The sequence below is a fragment of the Pongo pygmaeus genome, chromosome 5 (genome assembly GCF_028885625.2).
Source record: "Pongo pygmaeus isolate AG05252 chromosome 5, NHGRI_mPonPyg2-v2.0_pri, whole genome shotgun sequence".
NCBI lineage: Eukaryota > Metazoa > Chordata > Mammalia > Primates > Hominidae > Pongo > Pongo pygmaeus.
The window spans coordinates 166,171,089-166,195,920 of record NC_072378.2 but is presented as its reverse complement, the minus strand read 5'-3'; the positions used below and the strand labels follow the sequence as shown (position 1 = coordinate 166,195,920).

At 39.0% G+C, this 24,832-nt stretch overlaps 1 protein-coding gene across 3 annotated transcripts in view; it reads left to right on the top strand.

The window, feature by feature from the left end:
* Window positions 1-24,832, top strand: part of PDE10A (phosphodiesterase 10A) — a 334,971-nt gene that overhangs the window by 176,046 nt on the left and 134,093 nt on the right. For all 3 annotated transcript variants that reach the window (XR_010126815.1, XM_054490521.2, XM_063666827.1), the window contains one exon: window positions 10,732-10,760. Coding sequence is in view for 2 of the 3 variants with exons in the window: in XM_054490521.2 (XP_054346496.2) it covers window positions 10,732-10,760 (29 nt within the window). In the remaining variant the exon portion in view is untranslated. The remainder of the gene's footprint in view (window positions 1-10,731; window positions 10,761-24,832) is intronic.

Genomic DNA, 24,832 nt, shown 5'->3' with positions numbered 1-24,832 from the left:
CCATCTTGAATTAATTTTTGTATGAGGTGTAAGGAAGGGATCCAGTTTCAGCTTTCTACATATGGCTAGCCAGTTTTCCCAGCACCATTTATTCAATAGGGAATCCTTTCCCCATTGCTTGTTTTTGTCAGGTTTGTCAAAGATCAGATAGTTGTAGATATGCGGCGTTATTTCTGAGGGCTCTGTTCTGCTCCATTGATCTATATCTCTGTTTTGGTACCAGTACCATGCTGTTTTGGTTACTATAGCCTTGTAGTATAGTTTGAAGTCAGGTAGCATGATGCCACCAGCTTTGTTCTTTTGGCTTAGGATTGACTTGGCGATGCGGGCTCTTTTTTGGTTCCATATGAAGTTTAAAGTAGTTTTTTCCAATTCTGTGAAGAAAGTCATTGGTAGCTTGATGGGGATGGCATTGAATCTATAAATTACCTTGGGCAGTATGGCCATTTTCACGATATTGATTCTTCCTACCTATGAGAATGGAATGTTCTTCCATTTGTTTGTATCCTCTTTTATTTCCTTGAGCAGTGGTTTATAGTTCTCCTTGAAGAAGTCCTTCACATCCCTTGTAAGTTGGATTCCTAAGTATTTTATTCTCTTTGAAGCAATTGTGAATGGGCGTTCACTCATGATTTGGCTCTCTGTTTGTCTGTTATTGGTGTATAAGAATGCTTGTGATTTTTGTACATTGATTTTGTATCCTGAGACTTTGCTGAAGTTGCTTATCAACTTAAGGAGATTTTGGGCTGAGACAATGGGGTTTTCTAGATATACAATCATGTCATCTGCAAACAGGGACAATTTGATTTTTTTGTTGGTAACTTTTTAATTACCATTTCAATCTCGCTGCTTGTTATTAGTCTGTTCAGAGTTTCTGTTTATTCCTGGTTTAATCTTAGAGGGTTGTATGTTTCCAGGAATTTATCCATTTCCTCTAGGTTTTCTAGTTTATGCACATAAAGGTGTTCATAGTAGCATTGAATAATCCTTTGTATTTGTGTGGTGTTGTTTGTAATAGCTCCCGTTTTGTTTCTTATTGAGCTTATTTGGATCTTCTCTCTTCTTTTCTTGGTTAATCTTGCTAACGGTCTCTCAATTTTATGTATCTTTTCAAAGAACCGCCTTTTTGTTTCATTTATCTTTGTATTTGTTTTTTTGTTTCAATTTCATTTAGTTCTGCTCTGATCTTCCTTATTTCTTTTCTTCTGCTGGGTTTGGGTTTGTTTTGTTCTTGTTTCTTTAGCTCCTTGAGGTGTGACCTTAGATTGTCTACCTGTGCTCTTTCAGACTTTTAATGTAGGCACTTAATGCTATGGACTTTTCTCCTAGTACCACTTTTGCTGTATCCTAGAGGTTTTGATAGATTGTGTCACTATTACAGTGTAGTTCAAACCCAATGATCCTTCATTAGCAGGTTATTTAACTTCTCTGTATTTGTCTGATTTTGAGGTCCCTTTTGGAGTTGATTTCCAATTTTGTTCCACTATGGTCTGAGAGAGTCCTTGCTACAATTTCAATTTTCTTAAATTTGTTGAGATTTGTTTGGTGGCCTGTCTTACGGTCTGTCTTGGAGAATGTTCCATCTGCTGAGAATAGAATGTATATTCTGCAATTGTTGGCTAGGATGTTCTGTAAATGTCTGTTAAGTCCATTTGTTGTAGGGTATAGTTTAAGTCCATTGTTTCTGTGTTGACTTTCTGTCTTGATGACCTGTTTAGTGCTGTCAGTGGAGCATTGAAGTCCCCCACTATTATTGTGTTGCTATCTATCTCATTTCTTAGGTCTTTTATAAATTTGGGTGCTCCAGTGTTAGGTACGTATATATTCAGGATTGTGATATTTTTCTGTTGGACTAGTTCTTTTATCATTATATAATGTCCCTCTTTGTCTTTCTTAACTGCTGTTGCTTTAAAGTTTGTCCTGTCTGATGTAAAAATAGCTACTCCTGCTTTTAGTGTCCACTTGCACATAATATCTTTTTCCACCCCTTTACTTTAAGTTTATGTGAGTCCTTATGAGTCAGGTGAGTCTTTTGAAGAGAGCAGATACTTGGTTGGTGAGTTTATTTTTTAATTTTTTGGAGACTGGGTCTTGCTCTGTCTTGCTCTGTCCCCCAGGCTGGAGTTCAGTGGTGTGATCTTGGCTCACTGCAGCCTCTACTTCCCGGGTTCAAGGAATTCTTATGCCTTGGCCACTCGAGTAGCTGAGATTACAGGTATATGCCACCACACTCAGCTAATATTTGTATTTTTAGTAGACATGGGGTTTCCCCATGTTGGCCAGGCTGGTCTTGAACTCCTGTCCTCAAATGATCCACCTGCCTCGGTGTCCCAAACTGGCATGAACCACCACGTCCAGCCTTGGTTGGTGAATTCTTACCCATTCTGACATTCTGTATCTTTTAAGTGGAGCATTTAGGCCATTTATGTTCAATGTTAGTATTGAGATATGAGGTACTATTGTATTCGCCCTGCTATTTATTGAATACCTTGGGTTTTTTTCATTGTGTTGTTGTTTTATAGGTCCTGTGAGGATTAGGTTTTAGAGAGGTTCTATTTTGGTGTATTTTGAGGATTTGTTTCAAGATTCAGAGTTTCTTTTATTAACAGCAGTTCTCATAGTGCTGGCTTGGTAGTGGCGAATTCTCTTGGCATTTATTTGTCTGAAAAAGTCTATATCTTTCCTTTGTTTTCGAAGCTTAGTTTCACTGGATACAAAATTCTTGGCTGATAATTGTTTTGTTTAAGGAGGATAAAGATAGAATCCCAATCCCTTCTGGCATGTAGGGTTTCTGCTGAGAAATCTGCTGTTAGTCTGACAAGTTTTCCTTTATAGGTTACCTGCTGCTTTTGCCTCACAGCTCTTATGATTCTTTCCTTCATCTTGACTGTAGATAATCTGATGACTATGTGCCTAGGCAATGATCTTTTCACAATGAATGTCTCAGGTGTTCTTTGACCTTCTTGTATTTGGATGTCTAGATCTCTAGCAAGGCTAGGGAAGTTTTCCTCAATTGTTCCCTCAAATATGTTTTCCAAACTTTTAGATTTATTTTCTTCCTCAGGAACACCAATTATTCTTAGGTTTGGTTGTTTAACATAATTTTAAACTTCTTGGAGGCCTTTGTTCATTTATTAAATTATTTTTTCTTTGCCTTTGTTAGATTGGGTTAATTTGAAAGCCTTGTCTTTGAGCTCTGAAGTTCTTCTATTTGTTTGATTTTATTGCTGAGACTTTCCAGTGCATTTTGCAGTTCTCTAAGTGTCTCCTTCATTTCCAGAAGTTGTGATCGTTTTTTATTTATGCTGTCTATTTCACTGGAGATTTTTCCGCTGATATCCTGTGTCATTTTTTTTTATTTCTTTAAGTTGGATTTCACCTTTCTCTGGTGCCTCCTTAATTAGCTTAATAGTCGACCTGAATTCTTTCTCTGGCAATTTAGAGATTTCATCTTGGTTTAGATCCATTGCTGGTGAGCCGGTGTGATCTTTTGGGGGTGTTAAAGAACCTTGTTTAGTCATATTACTAAAATTGTTTCTCTGGTTCCTTCTCATTTGGGTAGACTGTGTCAGAGGGAAGGTCTGGGACTCAAGGGCTGCTGTTCAGATTCTTTTGTCCTGTGGGGTGCTCCCTTGATGTGATTTTCTTCCCCTTCCCCTAGGAATGGGGCCTCCTGAGAGCCAAACTGCAACAATTGTTATTTATCTTCTGGATCTAGCCACACAGCAGAACTACTAGGTTCCAGCTTGTCTCTGGGGAGTGTCTGCAGAGAGTCCTGTGATGTGATCCATCTTTAGGTCTTTCAGCCGTGGATACCAGCACCTGCTCCAGTGGAGGTAGCGGGGAGTGAAATGGACTCTGTGAGGGTCCTTGGTTGTGTTTTTGTTTAGTGCGCTGGTTTTGTGTTGGTTGTCCTCCAGCCAGGAGGTGGCACTGTCAAGAGCGCATCAGCTGAGGTTGTATAGTGAGAAGACAAGCTTGCCCTAAGGTCGCCTTTGGGTAAATATTCAGGTTTCTCCAGCGGTGGGCAGAGTGGGCTTTGTCTTTGGCTACCAGGCCAGGTAGAGAAAGACCATCAAGTGGAGGCAGGGTTAGGCATGTCTGATCTCAGACTCTCCTTGGGCAGGGGTTGCTGTGACTGCTGTGGGGGATGGGGGTGTGGTTCCTAGACCAATGGAGTTACGTTCCCAGGGGGCCTCTGCTGTGACATATAGGTCACCAGAAAAGTGGGGTAAAGCTGGCAGCCACAGGCCTCACCCAGCCCCCATGGAGTCTGCAGCCCAAAAGGCTGGTCTCACACCCACCATGCCCCACAACACACTGAGTTTATTTCCAGATGGCTGGTGAGCATGGCTGAGAACTTGCCCCAGGGTACAAGCCTCCATCTGAGAAAGCAAGTGAACCCACAGTTCCCCGGCTGTCCCAGGGAGCCTGCAGCTGCAATCCACCTCCTGCAAAGGGTCTGTGGATTCTCTAGGCTTGCCTGGGATGTTCCTGTGGTAGTTCTTGGAGCAAAAGTTCATGATGTGGGTTTACACAGGCTGCTCTGTCCACCCGAGTGGGAGCTGCAAGTTAGGTCTGCCTCCTATCCACCATTTTCCCAGATTTTGATTTATAAAATATTTACAATTAACTTCTTACCTTGAAGGCTACACTATTAAGTACTTGCTGTGAGTGGTGTGCTTACTATGAAATCCCCTTAGCGCTATGAAATCCCATAGACTATTCTTGCTAAGGTTTTTAAAAGGTATTAAAATGAGGTTTGGATCAAAGATGCTTCATCTTTCTCTAAAAATTAGATTTCTCTTTAACAAGCATAGACATTTATTTTCTGAAATTATTTCATCTATTTGTTTCCTAATTTATTCATCCCACTGGAATGCAAGTTTATTGAGATCAGAGATAAGTTCCTGGCACACAGTGGTTCCTCAGTAAATATTTGTTGAATAAAAACACATGTTTATAAAAACCGTATGCTACATAACAATTAGTGTCCTCTGGAACTTTTTTTTTTTTTTTTGGCCAATTTGTTCCTCATCAGTGCCTCAAAATTTGGTATTCATGGCAATTTTCTTCTTTTCCATGTTCCTCTAACCTTTTATTTTAAAGAGAGCTTCATTGCTGATCTGAGTGAAATGCTGTTGTGGCACTTTACCGGTGAGTGTGTGCAGGAAGTGTACAGGGAAAAGGGAACATTCTCCACCGTGGGTTCTTAACCTGAAATTCCTGTAAGATCTGCAAGGAATCATGAACTGCATGAGTGGGAGGGGGCAGTGTTCTCTCTCTGTTACCTTGAAAATGGTCTTTGTGCTGGGGGAGGGACAATCTTTTTCAGTAACAATTTATATTGTTAACTTATTTCACTTTGAACTTGTAAGGTGGCAGAAGTTAGGCACCTTGCCCAATGTAATATCGCTAGTGACTGCAGGTTTGGGCTTCAAACCTTAGTCCATACTCCAAACCAGCAGTTCCCAACCTTTTGGCACCAGGGACCAGTTTTGTGGAAGACAGATGTTCCACAGACTGGTCGGAGGGGGTGGTTTCAGGATGTTTCAAGCATGTTACATTTATTGTGTGCTTTATTTATATTATTATTACGTTGTAATATATAATGAAATAATGATACAACTCACCATGATGTAGAATTAGTGGAAGCTCTGAGCTTGTTTTCCTGCAACTAGACAGTCCCGTCTGGGGTGACAGGAGACAGTGACACCTGAAGTGTGTCACTTATGTCCAGGCTACTCTGTAATCTCATTTTAGTCGCTGTCACTGCAGAAAACCCTGCTTCACAAAGACAGGTTGTTGGACATGGAAGCAGGCTTTTCAGTGCTTTTGTGGCAACCTCAGGATAGTCTACCTGGACTTTATCCAGAACATATGGAGATTTGAAGTTGTCTCAAACATATTTTTAAAGCCACCATCATTTGCCATCTCAAACAGTTGATCCTCTTCTAGCACAGACAGTCGATTCACCAGGCTTATTCACAAATGGGTCCCAGATCCATTCCTTCCCAGTTTGGAGTTCTTTTGTGGTTGGGAAGTATTGGGTAGGTGATCATGTGTCAGCTGGGGGAAAGAAGGCCCTGGCTCCTTCTCTTTCACAATCTCTGCTAATGTTTGAAACATGTCAGAAATCCCAGTGTTCACTTGTCACCCCCATAATTCCACTTTGGCTTTGAATGCAGCTGCTCTATCTGCCGACGTGAACACAGCTGTTGTTCTCCCCTGAAGTGACAGATTCCTTTCATTGAACAAGTTAAATAGGTCACACAAGTAAGCAAGTTTTGCAACCCATTTTGTGTCACTGAAATGTGCTGCCAATGGTGATTTTTTTTTTCTAAAAGACATCTCTGGAGTGGTTTCCAAAACTCTGGCCAGCAATCTACCTTTAGAAAGCATCTCACTTACGTGTACGAGATGTGTGTGCTCTGCATCCATCTCCTCACAGAGCTGCGCGAACAGACGTGAGTTAAGGGCGTGTGCTTTAATGTGGTTGATAATTTTAATCACATTCTGCTAAACGTTGTTCACGTGACATTTTTCAGCTAGCCAGCATTTCTCTATGGATGACACAGTGCATAGACTCACATTCAGAAGCGACCTAAGAAGCTCCAGTGGCACAATTGTTTAGTATGTAGTACTTATATACAGAAGCGACCCGTTTGACCTGAGTAGTGAAACCAGAAAGCCATCCAGTCATGGCAGCTGCTCTGTCCATGTGTATACCAACACAAAATGACCAACTTAGTTTTTCTGATATGTAATCATTCACAGACTAGAATAGTTCTGCAGCTGTGGTGTTGGTTGGCAACAAAAGTGCACATAACATATCCTCATGCACATCCCCCCGAAAAATATATATCACACATTAACAAGCATTGTTGCCTTGCTGTCAACATTGATAGACTCATCAACCTGGATTGTGTGCCATGGTGATTCATTAATCCTCTTTTACAGTTGTGTCTCAGTATCCTCTGCTGTTTCATTAATTCATCTAGTTATGGTGCTAGCCGAAAGAGGAACAACTGCTACCTTTTGAACCGCAGCCTCTCCTAAAAGTTGACAACAAATGTCCTTAGCAGCAGGCAGAATCAACTCTTCACCAACAGTAAAGGGCCTGTTAGCTTCAGCAACACGGTTAGCCACTAAGAGTGATGCTCTCAGCTGGGCACAGTAGCTCACGCCTGTAATCCCTGCACTTTGGGAGGCTGAGGAGGGTTGATCATCTGAAGTCAGGAGTTCGAGACCAGCCTGGCCAACATGATGAAACCCTGTCTCTACTAAAAATACAAAAACTTAGTCAGGCATGGTGGTGGGCCCAGCTACTCAGGAGGCTGAGGCAGGAGAATTGCTTGAACCCGGGAGGCAGAGGTTGCAGTAAGCTGAGATCGCGCCATTGCACTGCAGCCTGGGCAACAAGAGTGAAACTCCATCTCAAAAAAAAAAAAAAAAAGGATGCTCTCAGAGTAGACACATTTGATGAAGTTGGTGGCCTTCAGTAATTGCCTGTGTTCTTGATGTACACGTTTTTTTAATTTTTTTGAAAACTCCAAAGGCTTGTCTTTTTTTTTTTTTTTTTTTTTTGAGACAGAGTCTCACTCTGTCGCCCAGGCTGGAATGCAGTCACGCGATCTTGGCTCACTGCAACCTCTGCCTCCCGGGTTCAAGTGATTCTCCTGCCTCAGCCTCCCGAGTAGCTGGGATTGCAGGCACGTGCCACCATGCCTGGCTAATTTTTTGTATTTTTAGTAGAGATGGGGTTTCACTGTGTTAGCCAGGATGGTCTCGATCTGACCTCGTGATCCGTCTGCCTCGGCCTCTCAAAGTGCTAGGATTACAGGCATGAGCCACCGCGTCCAGCCAGGCTTGTCTTTTAATGCAGGGTGCTTGGTCTCCATGTGGTAATGCAGTTTTGAAGGTTTCATGGCTTCCTTGGATAGCTGGTCGCCACATATACAAAGTGGACTTGAAGAATGTGCATCACCTGTTGCAGTGAACCCATAATTTAAGTAGGACTTGTTATTTTCTATTAAATGCAGCTTTCTTTTCGTTGGCAGTCTTAGAGTCTTCTGCTTTCTCATGATTAGGTCTTCCCCCTTTTCAAAGAAACTCTACAGTGATGTTTGTCTTTTACTCATTTTGGCTAGGGTTGGCTTGTGGGCTTACCAAAACTGTGACTGAGACAAGTGCATAGTGTGGGAAAGAGGTGCAGATGGAAGTGGTAAATAAAAATAATAGGCAAGTCACATGTGAACTAAATAAGTGTCAGATTCTGAGTTAAAAGCTGCCACCAGATGCAGCTGTGCAATTGAAGCACGTCAGCTCACTTGCCGCTGTAAAGCCTGCCGCCAGCCAGATGCAGCTTGTCACTTGCCCCTCACTGATAGAGTTTTGATATGAGTCTGCAAGCAGTTAATTTCCTGCGGTCCCTGTGCTGTCAAACCTCTCTGCTAATGTTAATCTGTATTTGCAGCCACTCCCCAGCGCTAGCATCACCACCTCAGCTCCACCTCAGATCATCGGGCACTAGATTCTCATAAGGAGCACGCAGCCTAGATCCCAAGCAAGTGCAGTTCACAGTAGGGTTTGCACTTTATGAGCATCTAATGCCACTGCTGACCTGACAGGAGGCGGAGCTCGGGCAGTAATGCCAGTGATAGAGAGCAGTTGTGTGAATATGGATGAAGCTTCGCTCACTTGCCGCCGCTCACCTCCTGCTGTGTGGCCCAGTTCCGGACCCCTGCTCTAAGCCACTGTCTATCATATGTGTTCCCACAGTGCAACTCTACTCTAGAAGAGAGAGTAAAGTTTCTGTCTTCAACATGCTTAAATTTTTCTTGGGCAAGAGAGTTCAACTAAATGAAAATTCCAACTATAAGAAATAGGAAGCAATGTTCCCTTACACAGGAAGTCCCACTGTGTTCATTAATTTTCTCAGTTAAGTAGAATACTATAGTTCTTAAATATACTAGACTTAACATTGATTTAACTAAAATTGAGTGTTAAGTTGGAGACAATGATTTTCTAAATCAGCTCCTAAGGTGAAAAGCCAGAAATCAGCCATAGGTAAATTTTTTTCTTTCAAATACTTTAAATTGCCCATAAAGCAAAAAATTGTTGATTTTGTAAACACATGTCATAGGCTGTCTTATGCACAATCAAGTTTGAGAAGTACTAACTAAGCAAGACTAAGAGAAAAAGCCAAAGGAACATTTATTTACAGATGTCTGTACATTCACACTGTCCTTGAACTAATTTCAGATCTGTAGTGGTGACTAGCAGAGGGTAGAAAATTCCATAATGTCATAGTTAGGTGACTCCACGCGGTCTTGATGTTAAACCTGTTCACACATTGCTCCTTTTAATTATATACCTTTTAATTGTTTGACTTTTTCAAACATTCTCATTAAATATTTTAGATCAAAACTTTAAAAAATTAAAAGCACATATGCCTCTGTAACTTTAGAATCTGTTAATAAATTTGTTGTAATGATTAAATAGTCTCATCTTCAGAGAGGCTTAGGAGAGAATTAGGAGTTGAAGAGTAAATGAAATATTTCTATGGTGCCACTTCAATGTAGAAGATAAGATTTTTTCCTATGACAATTGTTACATGTGTTACATTCTTAGGAAAGTCAGAGGCCATACTCTAACATTATGCAACAATGATAAGAAAATATATGAGCAAGTGTGTATTAATACAGTAATACAAAAACTAGGTACTGATTTGAACTAGGTATTGATTTGAATACCTACTGTCCTATAGCATTGAGCTACATTCCATTTGTGGTATGTTAAGTTCATTCTGATGGTGACAGACAACAGGGTTTGATTGCTCAAGAAGACACAGGAACCAAAATGACAGTGCTTGCAGATCTAAAGTTTATTACTGGAAAAAGACAGCAAAGAGCCCGTCGATGCCAGGCTGAGCTCTAGTAGCCCCTCCTCTTAGGGACACACACTTTCTCACAGGTCAGAATCAATGACCTGTGTGTGCAACACTCAGAACCAGTGGACCGAGAGGAGGTGTCTGCCAGCTTGTTTTACACCCCGTTGGTCACACAGGCATTTTCTTGCCTGTAGCCAGCCCCAGTGGGAGAGCCTTCCAGGGATTCTCACCTAGACCCTGTGCAAACCACCCCAGTCTCACTTTACCAATCAGCAATGCTGACAAGCTGGTATAAACAACCCCACAACTCCTCAGACACACGGAACAAAGCAGCACTATTATTAATAGGTATGTTTCATGCCTGACCAGAGTGCCATGCAGGTACATTTCTTATTTCAACAGAACAGCTCACACCAGCTCCAGGTCTGCTGGAATTAACCAATTAACCTTCTAAGCACGAGTGTTAAAGGTCATTTGGGATACTCATGTGGGTTGTATTGTGTAGAATATTGAAGTGTTATAAACTCCACTTTAGGTATGTGTAGTTGAATATACCCCAGTGTAGCTATTCTTGCAGACATATCATATCCATTTTAGAACCTCTAGAAAGGTAATGTGGTGGTGGTATTTCATTTTCCCTGTGAAATTAATGTATACTTCTTAACTCATAATTTGTTATGTTCAACCTTAACAGTTTTAAAAAATCAAATTCATAGATTTCATAAGAGGAAGCATTGCAAAAAACCCTTCAAGTTTATTGAAAGCAAATGACATGTTTTGTATTTTAAAACCTACTCAGTCTCTAATTGTGTTTTTCCCTCTTCCTTCTGTGTCCCCAGATGAATCGGCTCCTAAGGAAGTCAGCAGGGTAAGTGATGTGAATATTATTTCTACTACTACAATATAGGAAATGAATCTGTTTTGTTTATTTTTCAGTACTCTAACACATTAAAGTATTAGAAAGATAATGGCAAAAACTGAGTTTCCTCTCCAAAGTATCACTCATTAATATGGAATAAAGTCAGCAGAGAGGGTGCAAATTGGAGGCCTCAAGACTGAGTACGGCACACAGATGCATTTTGTTTGGCTACACGTGCCTATGGGGTTTTCTGAATCAGTTGCCAACATTTAGAAATTGAGACACTGTGTGTAAAGATTGGATTTCTGGCTTCCCTTGAACCAGAAGGTCAGGTAACTCTCACAGGGCAGCAGTCTTCCCAGGGCGGGAAGCAGAAGCCGCTTCAGCTGCATGATGCTCTCCAGTCAGCCCCAGTCCTCCACGTAGCTGGCTTTACTCATGTCCGCTACCTGCCCAACCTCTGCCTTTGAGTTCATGCACTTTGTTTTTGGGAGAACAAAAGATGACAACTCATGTGTTGAAAGCATGATATTGCTTAGAAATTTTATAAATATTAAAGGTACTGTTTTCATGGCCTAGTTAACTTTAAGAGTCTTAGCAAGCTTAAAAACTGTGGCAGGTGAGTACTGAAAGCATTTAGCATACTGTTTATGCTATAGAATTATAAGTGATTACATTTGGAAAAAAGTGTCTTAGTTTTTCCTGTATTACACAGATAAAGATCTTAAGTGTGGATGAAATATTGAAAATAATCAGTTTGAATGGAACTTAATGCAACCTTAGAGATCAGTTTTTATTGTAAGACATAAATTGAAAAACTTAATAGAATCACATATGCGGATATATTCCTTTATTTTTGATCACCTGAAGAAAGAAATCTCTAAAATGACCTGGGCCCGTGCTGGGGGCTGGGGGTGTGGAGATAGGGGAGGGAAGAATTCCTTGTGTCCATAGCAATGTAGGATTCTCTTGAGGTTTCTGTGAGTCTCAGAGTTTCACTGGGTGCCTTTGCTATTAATTTCACATTTGTGGAACTCACAATTGAAGAGTTCCTTGGTCTGGATGCTCAAAGGGTACCAGGAAGTGACAGAGGGGTAAACCTAGAATTTTAGCAGCTGCTAGGAGCAGCAGAAAATGCTAAAAAGTGATGCTTGAGGATAAGATGGGGACCCTGAAAAGTGAACTTCGGCAGAGTCGTAAAATACTACCGTGTTGATATTGGCAAAGCTGCCATGTGTTCAGACAGTGTCATTGACAATACCACATACTGTTTTATAAGGCCATTAGAAAAAATGATGAAACTCTATGTGGTGATTTTTCTTCGCTATTGTTTATAAAATTGTCTTACATTATGCCAGATTTGGAGAAAAGTGCATCTCTAATTGAGAAATACTAAAGGTGTGAGCTGATAACCTAGAAATGGGATCAGTTGCCAAGATCTCTGTAACGTTTTTTTTTTTTTTGGAAAAAATGTACCCCGTATCTTGATCAATGCTTATTTGACTAATACTCAGAGTTTCCTTTATGAAATAGTATGCCACTATTTTCAATAAAGATTCAGATTTAGAAATTCCTCGGGCAACCTTTTGGTAGGTGGTGACTGGCCAGAGGGCTTCTGTTCTAACACATCCCTGACAGAGAGCATGCTCTTTAGTTCCACTAAAGGTGCTGATTACACTCTCAGGCAATTCTGTTTTGTTTTTGTTTTCTTTTTTCTTTCCCGTTTCTCTTTCTTATATACTTTTTTTTTTTTTAAATTGAGGCAAAGCCTCGGTTCATCACCCAGCCTGAAGTGCAGTGGGACAGTCAGCTCACTTCAGCCTTGACTGCCCGAGTTCAGATGATCCTCCCACCTCAGCCTCCTAAATAGCTGGGACTACAGGCCTGTGCCACCATGCCCAGCTAATTTTTTTTTTAATAGAGATGAGATTTCTCCATGTTGCCCAAGCTAATATTGAACTCCTGGGCTCAAGTGATCTTCCTACCTCAGCCTCCCAAAGTGCTGGCATTACAGGTTTGAACCACTGAGCCCAGCCTAGGCAGTTCTAATTATTATGAAGTACTTTCTCATTTAGAACCAAGCAGCCTCCCAAAATGGCCATTCTCCAGTATTTCTTTTGACTTTTATTTCATATCCAAACCCTTTGAGTATAGGGATTATGTTATTTCTTTTCTAGTAAAACATCTTAGTTTCTAAACTTTATTTTCCATATGCCTCCTTAAGATGTGGGTTGACAGTCTTTGGACAAACTATATATTATTAATAAATCTTTAAAACATTGCAACCTTAACACTACAGACTAATTGCATCTTGACCCTGGTAAAATGAGGTGGGACAGATACCTGTCTTAGTTTGAAACCTATGTATCTGTCAATACGGTTTTAATGGAGAATTAGTTTTTTAAAGAAACTACATTGCATTTCTGGTTATTGAGCTTTGAGTAAACTATCATTATTTTTTCATGAAGTCAGACCTATAGGCCTTAAGTCTCTTCCCCTTCCCTTTTCTCTATTTTCCTTTCCTCTCTTTGTCTCCCTGTCTTCTAACCTATCATTCAATGACCAATATTTTTTTTAGCATGTGTGTTTTAGGCATTGTTCTAAGGTGCTGTGGATATAATGGTGAGCAAAATTGACAGTATTCAGGTTCTCATAGTATAGAGGGGAGTTGTGGAAACAGTTCAGAAAATTCATATGATGTGTATATGTGTGTTTGTGTCTGTGTACATCTATCAGGCAGTGATAAATACTATGATAAATAATGGAAGAATAAAGCAGAATAAGGGGCTTGAGAGTGATGGTGGTTCAGAGGGCACTTATTGGCTTATTGCACGTATGCAGTGGTCAAGAGAGGTTAATTTCGTAAGTGAAATTTGAGCGGGAATCTGAAATGAATGAGAGAATCAGCAGAAGGAGGAGACAGCAACTGCAGAGGCCTTGAGGTAGGCCATTGTGACTGGAGCAGAGTGAGTCATGCGAAGACCAGTAAGAAATAAGGTTGGAATGGAATTGGGGGTATCTAGGTCTTCTAGCTGTCGAATTGAGAGTATACACAGTAAGATTGGAAACAGGTAGACTTACCACTCCAGTGGTAGTCTAGGATTGTAGGCAGGGGAGGGTGATGTCTAGGATTAGGGTTGTAATGGTGAACTAGGATCAGAGGTTGGGTGTAGAAGAAGAAAGAGCAGACAGGCTTTGCTTATGGGAGGGTAAACCAAAAAGTATCCAAGACCTGTTACAGTCTACTTAGAAGTTGATTTTGACAAGGTTAAGGACATGCCTATGACACAACCTCAGGAGGTTCTGAGATGTGTCCAGAATAGTTGGGCTACAGCTTGGTTTTATACATTTTAGGGAGACATAAGATATCATTCAGTACATGTCCCTTGGTTTGGTCTGGAAAGGTGGGACGCTGGAAGCATGGGGGCCAGGTAGCATCCAGGTCATAGTCGGATTCAAAAATTTTCTGATGGGCAATTGGTTGAAAGAGTTATTATCAAAGACTTGGAATCAATAGAAAGGAATGTCTGGCTTAAGGTGAGGGTTTTGGAGACCAAGCTTTTATCATGCAAATGAAGCCTCCAAGTAGCAGGTTTCAGAGCTCTTATCAGACCTAAACAGCTACCAGACTCTTAGACTCTCCTGGATCAGAGAAAAGACCTGGAAAGGGAAAGGGTTTCTCTACAGAATGTAGATTTTCCCCACAGGAGACAGCTTTGCAGGGCCATTTCAACATATGTCAAAGAAATATATTTGGGGTAAAATACTTCAATTTCTTTCAGGGCCTGCTGTCATGTGATGCTGCTACACTAGAGTGAGGCTGGAGTTTGATGTCTTATAGCTACAAAAAAGTCTGTTTCATCAGTCTTAAAACCTTTTTTAGTGTTAATGCTGGTCAGCTGTGCCTGAATTTCAAAGGGAGAAGGTTGTAATGAGGCATGTCCAACCCCCTCCCCACCATCATTGCCTGAACTAGATTTTCAGGTCTACTTTGGAATGCCCTTGGCTAATAGGAGGGTCTTTCAGTCAGTTGGGGAAGTACTGTTTTATTTTTGGTTTGTAGTTGCATATGGTGGGTGAGAAGAGAGGAATCACTAATGACTCCCAACTTTTTTGATCTGAGCACTTGACAGAATAAAATTTCTCTTTACTGTTATGGAGAAAACTATAGGAGGAATGGGGTTGACTGAGATTGGAAAATTAGTAAGTTTAAGGAATCAAATACGGAATTGGAGATTTTTAGAAAGCAAGTGCATATATGGTCAAATTAAAAGAAAAGTTCATAGGTAGAGATATGCATTTGGGAGTTCGTGGTGTATAAATGATGTTTAAGGCCGTGGGAGTAGGTGACACTTCTTAGAGAGCTTGTCTGTGGAGAAAAGAGTCAAGACTCAAGCACTAAACTGGACACTCCACTTGTTGAGTGGTGGAGAAGATGTGGAAAAGTCAGCAGAGGAAAGAAGGAGAAATCAGTGAAGTCAGAGGAGACCAAAAAGTTTCTTTGTCAGCAGATTTTGTTTTAGAATTTTAACTGCAGGACTGTACATTTATTTCACCTTCATTCCATCTTTTGATCCATCTCACCTTATTGAGATGAGTCTCAGTTTTATTTCTGTTATCTAACATATTATTTATTTCTCTATGTTTTGAAGCCTCAAATTTGAGTGTTTTTTCCAAGTTGTTTTCCTGCGCCTCCTTTACAATAATTATCGTCTAGGAAATGCTGAGTGTGCAAATGTCACCTATGGAATAATGTGAGATTGTGTCAAATGCGCTTTTGAAACCAGTGTATCTTAACCTACTATGTTTTTCTCATCAGTCATTGTCGTTCAATCAACAAATATTAGGTGAGTCCCAATTCATCTAGGCTCTTGAGATATCTCGAGGACAGACTAGACAGAAATCCCTGCGCTCATGGCATTTACATAGTGTGTGGTAGAGTCAGTAAAAATGAATAACACAGGCACCGTGCTCAGTGGTAATGAGTGCTGTGGAGACAGAAAAGCGAGAGGCAGGGTAGACGATGTGGGACCAGGCAAGGCTCACTGGGAACACATTTGAGGAAAAACCTAAGGGAAGTGAAGGAGCGAACCATGCTGAGAACCGGGTGGGAGCTTTCCATGCAGATGGTACAGGAAGTGCAAAGGCCCCGAGACAGGAATATGCTTGGCCCATCCCGGGAGGCATAGCAAGGCAGCCATCTTGGCTAGATCTGAGTGAGTGAAGGAAGGAGCCTTGGTCAGAGGTGATGCCGCTGGGGGAGATTTGAGGGATACTCTGTCAGTCAGATCTCTGTCGATCATTTGTTCCCATCTAATCCACAGTATTAATCCTTTATTTTATTATTACTATTACTCTTTTTAAGTGGTTTCAGCTCCTAAGTCAAAAAGATTTCTGACAAGAACAGGGAGATAAAAATGTCAGAATGGGAAGATTATTTGGATGCTGAGTTGCTAGAAAATGCCAAATTCCAGCCAGGTCTGGAATTCGTGGGAATAGACTTTACCCCCAAAATGCTGTAGTATTTTTCATCACACTCTTGTATTTAATGTTTTCAAGGAGAAATCTGAGACCATTCTGATTCTTTTTCTTAGTAAATGTTGCCTTTTTCTTTCTGAATGTATTTATAAGAGTCTCATTTGCTCTTTGAATTTGTCACTTTCACTAGGTCATGTAGATGCTTTAATTTTGAGTAATTTAACCTAGTATGTGGTGAGCTTTCTCAATCATTTTAAAAGTCCTTTTCAGTTCAGGGTATTATGCCACTTGTTTCTTGGTGCATTGGTTCTTTCACATTTATTTCATTCTCTTTAAGATCACTAGATTTCTTTTTCCTTTCCTGGTTCTTTTACTACACATTCTAGAACCTCTCAGATTTATTCTCTGTCATTGACTTGAACTTCTCTACTGTTTCTCGTTCTGCTTAAATTCATAATGAGTCTTTTAAAATTAAAGGTTACTTCTGTATTTTGGGTGTTTCTTCTTCATTTCAATCTGTCTCATTATACTGTTGATAATCTCTCATTGTTAATTCTTTAATTATCTTGAGAGTTCAAAACAGATGCTTTCCTTATATTCATTTTGCATATCTTCCATTTCACACGACATCCCAAATTCGCATCTGTCCTCTGTATTGTGGTATAACACTAACGCTTTGGGTATTTTTGGTTGTTTTTTTTTTTCTTCTTTTTGTCTTATGTGTTGAAGAGTCATTTGCTGATTTTTTTTTAAATGTATTTATCCTTGAGTGATGTTAGGTCTGCTCTTCATTAATAGATTATCCTTATCTCTGTTTACTATTCATGTAAATGTCCTTAGCATCCTCCTGTTCAGTGTGTTGGAGGGCTAGATAATGAGTGTTGGTGGCACCAGTTCAGTCTGGAGTGACCAAGGGGAACCCCGAGGAAACTGGAGTTGTGGACATTCTCACAGGGGGAGTTGATGACACTGATTTTTCTCTAGGTTGGTTGAAACAAATTGATGCGCTGGAATCCAGATTTCATTATCTCGTCTTCCTTTTAACCCGGCATGGTAAACAGTATGACTGTATCCATTTTATTTAGTGTTTCTGTATGCCAGGTTTCAAAAGAAATGCTCAATTCAGTTAGTGAATCATGCAATTTCTCTGGATTTCTATTCCGTATGTTTCTAAATACAGGGCCCTGTTGCAGACGTGAGCATGAACTCACATCCAACTCTCAGCATATTAAATGGGATCTTGTGTCATTACTTCCCGCAGAATATTTTTTATGGACTTGAGGCAACAGTGTAATTTGCTTGGGAAGGAGACGTTCTCGTTAAGTTCTTGGTGAATGTTTTCAAGTTGGCTTCACTGGTATGTTCAGCCAAATTGTCTTGAATTTTATGGCCTGCAGTAGCCATAGTCGCCTAGTTTCTTCACTAATCCAGCTTTTCTCCTTGTTTTTCACTTTTCTTTGTTTATTTCGTGTGAGAAGGGGGAAATTTTCATAGGATGTCAACTTTAAAATACTTATTTTTCCTGGTGTAGCCAGTCTTTTCTTCATATTTATAAAATTTCTGTTCCTGCATTTAAGAAATTTCTGAATTATCTATTAATACTTACGACCATATATTCTACAGATTAATTTTATATTATGTTATAATCAGTTTTGTTATAGGAAACAGTATTATCAGGAGGGCAAGAAGGTTTCGGTTAGGGCAAAAATGTGAAAAATGGTTTCTTTCGGAAGAGTTTGAGAATGGAAGGGGTTTGCACATGCTAGTGAGTTCCAGGGCACGGTGGAAGGAGTTGCTCAGCAGCAGGGGAGTGGGCAGGCGGGCCAGCCTGGCAGATGCGTGGAGTAGCAGGGGATGAGGTCCAGGGATGCGGGTGCATGTGTAGGGCTTCATTTTCCTGTTGTTTGATGGAAGCTCGAAAAAGCAGTAGCCCAAAAACACTTAGAAACTCACTCGTTCTATTTCTCTTCTGTCTTGCTTTTTTCTCTTTTTCTCGATCTCAATGTCAGGCATTTATTTAAAAATTTTCCTTATAGAGTCTAGTTTTATTTGGTTGAAGCCATACTTCTCTGTAATAGTAATGCCATTAAAAATTTAGGATGTTAGATGTATGTCTGAATACTTACAAATACTAACAGTGGAATTAGAACCTCATTTAGCCTAACAAGAAGTTGTATAAAATGGATTTTTTTTTCTTGTTTCTGACTTCTATTTTAGGATCGAGGGTACATGTGCAGGTTTGTTAAATGGGTAAATTGCATGTCACAATTTACCCATGTAAATGGTGGGGGTCGTTGTATAGACCATTTCATCAGCCAGTAATAAGCATAATACTCGATGGTAGTTATTCAAATTTTTCCTTCACAATGTTTTTACTACAAATTTGAACTGGAAGAGCAATGCTAAGTTTACACAGAAGGAAAAAAATTGATATGAAGGTGAACATCACTTCTTTAAGGAATGTTTTGGTGATTTCACACAGGAATGTCTCCCTGCTATTCAGATCTCTTATTAATTTTTATCTTGTATGTTATTTCTTCTTTGCAATTTAACTTTGGTTTTTTTGTTTGTTTTGCTTAAAATATTTTATAGTGTTGGGCCATGAGGGACTGGATGGTAGAAGTTCCTGAAATGGCATCTGTTCTTACCATACTGCTTAAGAACCTCCTGGCTGCAGAAGACCTAGGGTGGGATGCTTTGTTGCCTCAGCTCTTTCAAATGTATCACCTCTCAGAAAGTAAGAGAGAACTCTATAAAAGACATTCCCCCAAAAGGGAGGATTAACATAATCAACTGTATCCTGTGACTTCAAATGAAACTTTGGCAACGTCTGACTAGTTGTCATCATAATTATGCTCTACAACTAATCAGTCACTGAATATAGAATTTAGAATTTTCAGAGTTTCTGTATGAATCTGTTCATTACCTTAATTGAGTGAATGACTTGAAAACTAACAGTACCTGAGCCTTGTGGAAATTGTTAAACCACTAACCAGATAATTATTATGCAAGCATATATTATTCTGTGAATAGAATTTTCTTAAAGTAGATTGCAGTAATGTTAAAGAAGACACTCCCAGTATATGGTTGTGAAAGCCATCATTTCTTTAGTGATTATTTATGTTATTTTATTTTTTCTATTGAATATGAGCTTTCTTGGCTGATTGGCTACAGTGTTTTCCTTTGCTTCAAAATACAGGCTTGATGAAATTTCTTTACATGGCAGGTGTTCTAGATTTTTTTCTCTCCACTTAATTGTCAGCTCTAAGCTTGTCTCCATCATTCTTAATTATAGTGGCCTCTATATTTTTGAGAAGACAGAGGTTATGTGATATAAGCCCTTGTTGTTATTCTGTATATCAAAATGTCTTTCCATGGACTCTCTTCTTATTTCTGTATTTGGGGTTGAGTATCACACTGGAATTTACCTTCTGAAGACGACTTTCAACACCTGGGCTTGGATCCTGTTCCTATCAGCTTTGTCTAGAGCTACATTTATTCAGTTAAAATCATTTCTCCTTACATTTGCAAGAGATCAGGACTATGTCTCTGAGATGTATTGAAACCAGTCTAATCCAGTCAGTTATATCAGCTGGGAATGTTTATTTCTAGTGTCTTCTTCACATGCATATATTTACTTGGTAGTAATTACAATGCACATATTATTTTGATTTCGGTTTTTTACTATGCTATAAGCATTTCATGATTTTATGCAGTCTAAAATTATCTTTAGTGACTAAAAATGCCCCGTTGAGTTTCTGTATGATAATTTTTTACTTTTTCATTCTATTGGTAGATATTTAGATTGTTTTAAAATTTTCATAGACTAGGTATATCTATGTATATAGCAGTTTTATTCTTGTGAAATATTTCCTAAGGAACAATGCTAGGATCCAGGGTTACTAGGTCAAAGGACATGACTAATTTATGACATTTAACACACACTGTTAAGTTGGTTTTTCTAAATTACTGTTACAGTTGAAGGTTTCATTGTAGTCCCATTAAAATAACAATTATATATCTTTTCATGTGTAAATGGTATGACACTGTTTTAATGTTTTTATTTAAAGCAAATACACATACTTCTATATGTTAACTAATTGTATTTCCTTTTACCAGAATGCATCTCTATTTCTTCTGTGTGTTACACATTCAGAAGAACTTCTCTGGTATAATGTAAATGACACTTAGATTTGAATTCCTAATTTGCCATTCGAATCTGAAAGGCCTTTTGAAAAATGGCTTTTTAAACCCAAATGTAAAATGGGGATAAAGTCTACCAAACCTGAGAGATACAGCCAGAATAAGATTAAAATTTATGTCCTTACAATTATTTATTAGAAAACCCAAAACAAATTTAAAAAGCACAGAGAATGAATTAATGAAATATGAGAAGAAATTAATGGAGCAAAATTTAAAATACAGACTTGATTAATAATGCAAATATAGTTCTTTAAATAGATCAATTCCATAAAATAGATTGTCTTTGGCAATCTATTTAAGAAAAAAGAAAATATAGGCATTAGAAATGAGAAAGGGAATATAAATATGGACACCAGGGAGATTATTAATAATTAAAGAGAGAATAGCAAATACTATATACTAATATAATTGCAAATTTATATGAAATGGCCAATTTTGAGGAAATTACAAATTATCAAAATTGAAGAAGAGTTAAGAAACCTGAATATACTGCTATAGTGAAAAAACGGAAAAAATTAGGAAAAGAGCACCTAAAATGACCTGAGGCCCAAAAGCTTTTGCTGAATAATTCCACCAAACATTAAAGAGGAGAAAATTTCTGCATTATATGAAGTGTGCACTTTAAAAGCTAGGAAAATAACTCATCTCAAAAGGGAATATTATTTTTCACATAAAAATTAGAGCATTAAACAAAAGAGAAAAAAAGCATTAAATTAAGAGACTGTTAACCAGTTTTATTAGTGCAAACAAAAGTTCAGAAATCCTAAGTAAATGAATTCAGCAGCGCTTTAAAAGAATAATTTTTCATTGCCAAGGGTGATTGGCAAGTAGAAGGCTAGGGTAGTTAGTCTAATAAGAGATTGGACCGGGCCGGTGGTAATGGAGGTAGGGGAAAATGCTTGGGTTTGATAGAATTCTGTATTTATTTTGAAGGGAGGGCTAACAAGAATTATTGATTAATCCAGATTGTGATATTAAAACAGAGATAAGAAAGGAGGCATCAGGGTTTTGCCTGAGCGAATGGAAGGCTGGGAGGCCCTCCATGGGAGGGCCTGCAGGATGGACAGACAGGTCAGGGTGTGTGTTCAGGGAGTGGTTCCTAACAGACAATCAGTTTTGAATGTGCTAAGTTGGAGATGCCTAATAGATTTCCAAATGGGAGATGTTAAGTAGTAAGTTGTATGTATGAGACTGGAGTTTAGGTAAATGTTCTGGGTTAGAGATATAAATTTGAGATCATTAGTAATATGATGATTTAAGAACCATCCACATACAGATAGTAGCTAAAGTCATGAACCGAGATGAGATCACTTGAAAGGTGAGTGTGGCTCAACCCTGGAACATAACATTTAGAAGGCTGAGACTTCTAAGGGAGGAAGAAGTAGAAAGGAAGACTGAAAACAAGAGGTGGGAAGAGAATCAGGGGCATATGTTTCTTCTAAATAAAAAATTATTTAAAATAAAATAGAGCAATCAACTATGTCAAATAGTGCTGGAGTTCTAAGGGAAAGGAAGACTGAGAGCTGACCTTTGGGTTTGGCAGTGTGGGGTCGTTGGTGACCTCAGTAAAAGCTGTTTTCTTGGAGCAATTGGAATTTGTGAGAGAAGAGAAATTGCAGGCAGCAATAGATAGAATTGTTTTATGGTGTTTTACCTGAAAAGGGAGGAGAGAAATAGGTGGTAAATATATAGGAAAGCTATAAAGAGGCAACAAAAAGCCCCGGTTTTATTTTATTTTGTTTTTCTTAAAATATGGGATAAATGACAGCATGTTTATATATTTGTGGAAGTGATTCAGTAGAGAGAGGAAGTTTGGTGCTATGGGACAGAGAGGAGAGGATGGCCCAAACAGAGTCTTTAAGGGCTTAGAGAGGCCCTAAGAGCCTCCCAGGTCCTCCCTATTGCAGCTTTACCTGTTCCTTTACAACTGATTACCATTTACTCACTTTCCATTTCTTTTCTTTCTATATCATTTAAAAAGAGGTTTTCTAATTGATTACCAGAAAAACAAGCGTAACCAAATACAACAGACGAAGAACTAGAAAGAAAACAATTTGTAAGAGGTAATACTTTTCTATGAATGAGTAGAAAATCTGGCTTTTAATTTTTAATCAGGTGAAGTATAAACCAAAGTTGATTTACTTATCCTCTGAGGGAAAGGCACCACTCAGTCTTTTTCAGGACAAAGTTTTTAATACTGGATTTTATGAAAATGCAAATAAGTTTATATATCTGATTTACAGCAATTTTCAATAAGTTTCAAAAGCATAATATTATAATGTGGTTCAGTGTTCAAAAAGTGCATTTGACCGTACAGAAGGCTGGATTAGATTAGACATAAGTTAGAATTACCTGGAGTCAGTTCTTGTTACCTATTGCTATGGTTTGTGTATGGTTTGTTTGGCCCTAACAAGTCTCCTGTTGAAACTCCACTCCCTCCCTTGCTTCCTCTCTGGTCATGTGATATCTGCACACACTGGTTCCCCTTTGCTTCCTCCAGGAGTGGAAGCAGCCTGAAGCCCTCACCAGCAGATCCGTGAGCCAAATAAACCTTTTGTATTTATAAATTACCTAGCCTCAGGTATTCCTTTGTAGCAGCAAACATGGACTAAACACCAATGCCCTCACTCACTCCAGCTGAAAACCACAGGGCTAAAGTGATGGGACCCAAGGGTAGAAGGGAAAGCACGTGGAGGAGTGGATAGAAAGCCTGTCTCTTTACAGCACCCTAAATAGAATTTTCTTAAAGTCAGGCTTTGGCTAAGCGGTGGGCTTTGAATGGTCCAAAATGATACTTATAAACAAATACCTGATACTTATAAACAAATATATATAAGCAAATGATACTTACAAACAAATACCTGCAGGCAGGTATCCTATCTTGTTGATTATCAACACAGGATTTGGAAGCCAGAGAAACCAGTTGACAGATACAGTGTTCCAGTAAGGTAAAGTGAAATTCTGACATTTTGAATTTTGAAAATCAAAGAGCCCAATAAGAATTTCTCACCCAGATGGAAAACCACTCATTCTTGATAATAATTTCTCACCCAGATGGAAAATCACTCATTCTTCATGAAGAAGAACCCCACAGGAAGACTGCAAGAAAAGTCCGTATTCACCTTATTACACAAGTTGAAATATCTTCAGGCATTCAAATTTATGTTTTGTGAAAACCGGAGAGAAAAATTCTTCGCATAAATTATGGATTGGTTGTTTTAAGCGAAATTTCTTTTCTGGAACTTTGCTGCTCCTTATGAACTACAGCCATAGCAACCTCAGAAACTCGTGTGGAGCATCACTCCTAAGCATGTTGGCTTCCTGAGCATCATATTAGTGTAAAACACTTCTCTACCTAATTGAATACAATATCCTGCTATATGGAAATAGTTCCTATTGACCCCTTAAATACTAGGAAATGCTTGCTAAAGACAGTGATCTGTTTGTACTTAAGGCAAAACCCATAATCTTAACAATAGATTACAGACATGAACCATTTGTCTTTTAAAGTCTGTTCCCGATTCCATAATAATAAAGTGATGCAGATGATACATAGAAGATGCATATCTTATTACTCACTATGTTAGTAGGCAAGGAGTCATTTTATCTAAAAAATGATATCAAGTGATTATGATAAAAATGTTAAAAGTGGAAACTAAACACATTCCTCTTTCACAAGACTTTAAATTACCACCTGTTTTGCCACACCATTCTTGGCAGCCACAAGTCTATGCTAGACTGTAGATTTTGCAAACTGGTACAACAGAGGAGCTGTTTTAGGCCCATAAAGATGGGTGGTCCTAGTCCATAAATTCAAGGGCCGTTTAAAGGTTGTTTGGGGAGCATTTCTTCATTGTTTAAAAAAGAATATAATAATGATCCAGTAATGGAGTAGCTATGCCTAAAATCCAATCACACCTAGATTGTGGTTTGTTAAAGATGGCAGCAAAGGCATCAGATACTTTTTTGGTCATAAGTGTTTTCACGAGTTGATAATTTCTTGTTTATCTGTTCCCCTCCCCCAATAGGATTTAAACTCCATGAGAATAGTAGCCTCATCTGATAATGCTTGACACGTTGCTAAATAAATATTTGTTGAAAACCTTACATATAGTCATACCTGGAAGGTATTGTGGGTTCAGTTTCAGACTGTTCCAATAAAGCAAATATCACCATAAAGTGAGCCACAAGAATTTTTTGGTTTCTCAGCGCATATAAAGTTATGTTTATACTATACTGTAGCCTGTAAATTGTGTAATAGCATTATGTCTAAAAATGCAATGTGCATTCACTAATTAAAAATAATGCCCGGGTGCAGTGGCTCATGCCTGTAATCCCAGCGCTTTTGGAGGCCAAGGCGGGCGGATCACGATGCCAGGAGTTCAAGACCAGCCTGACCA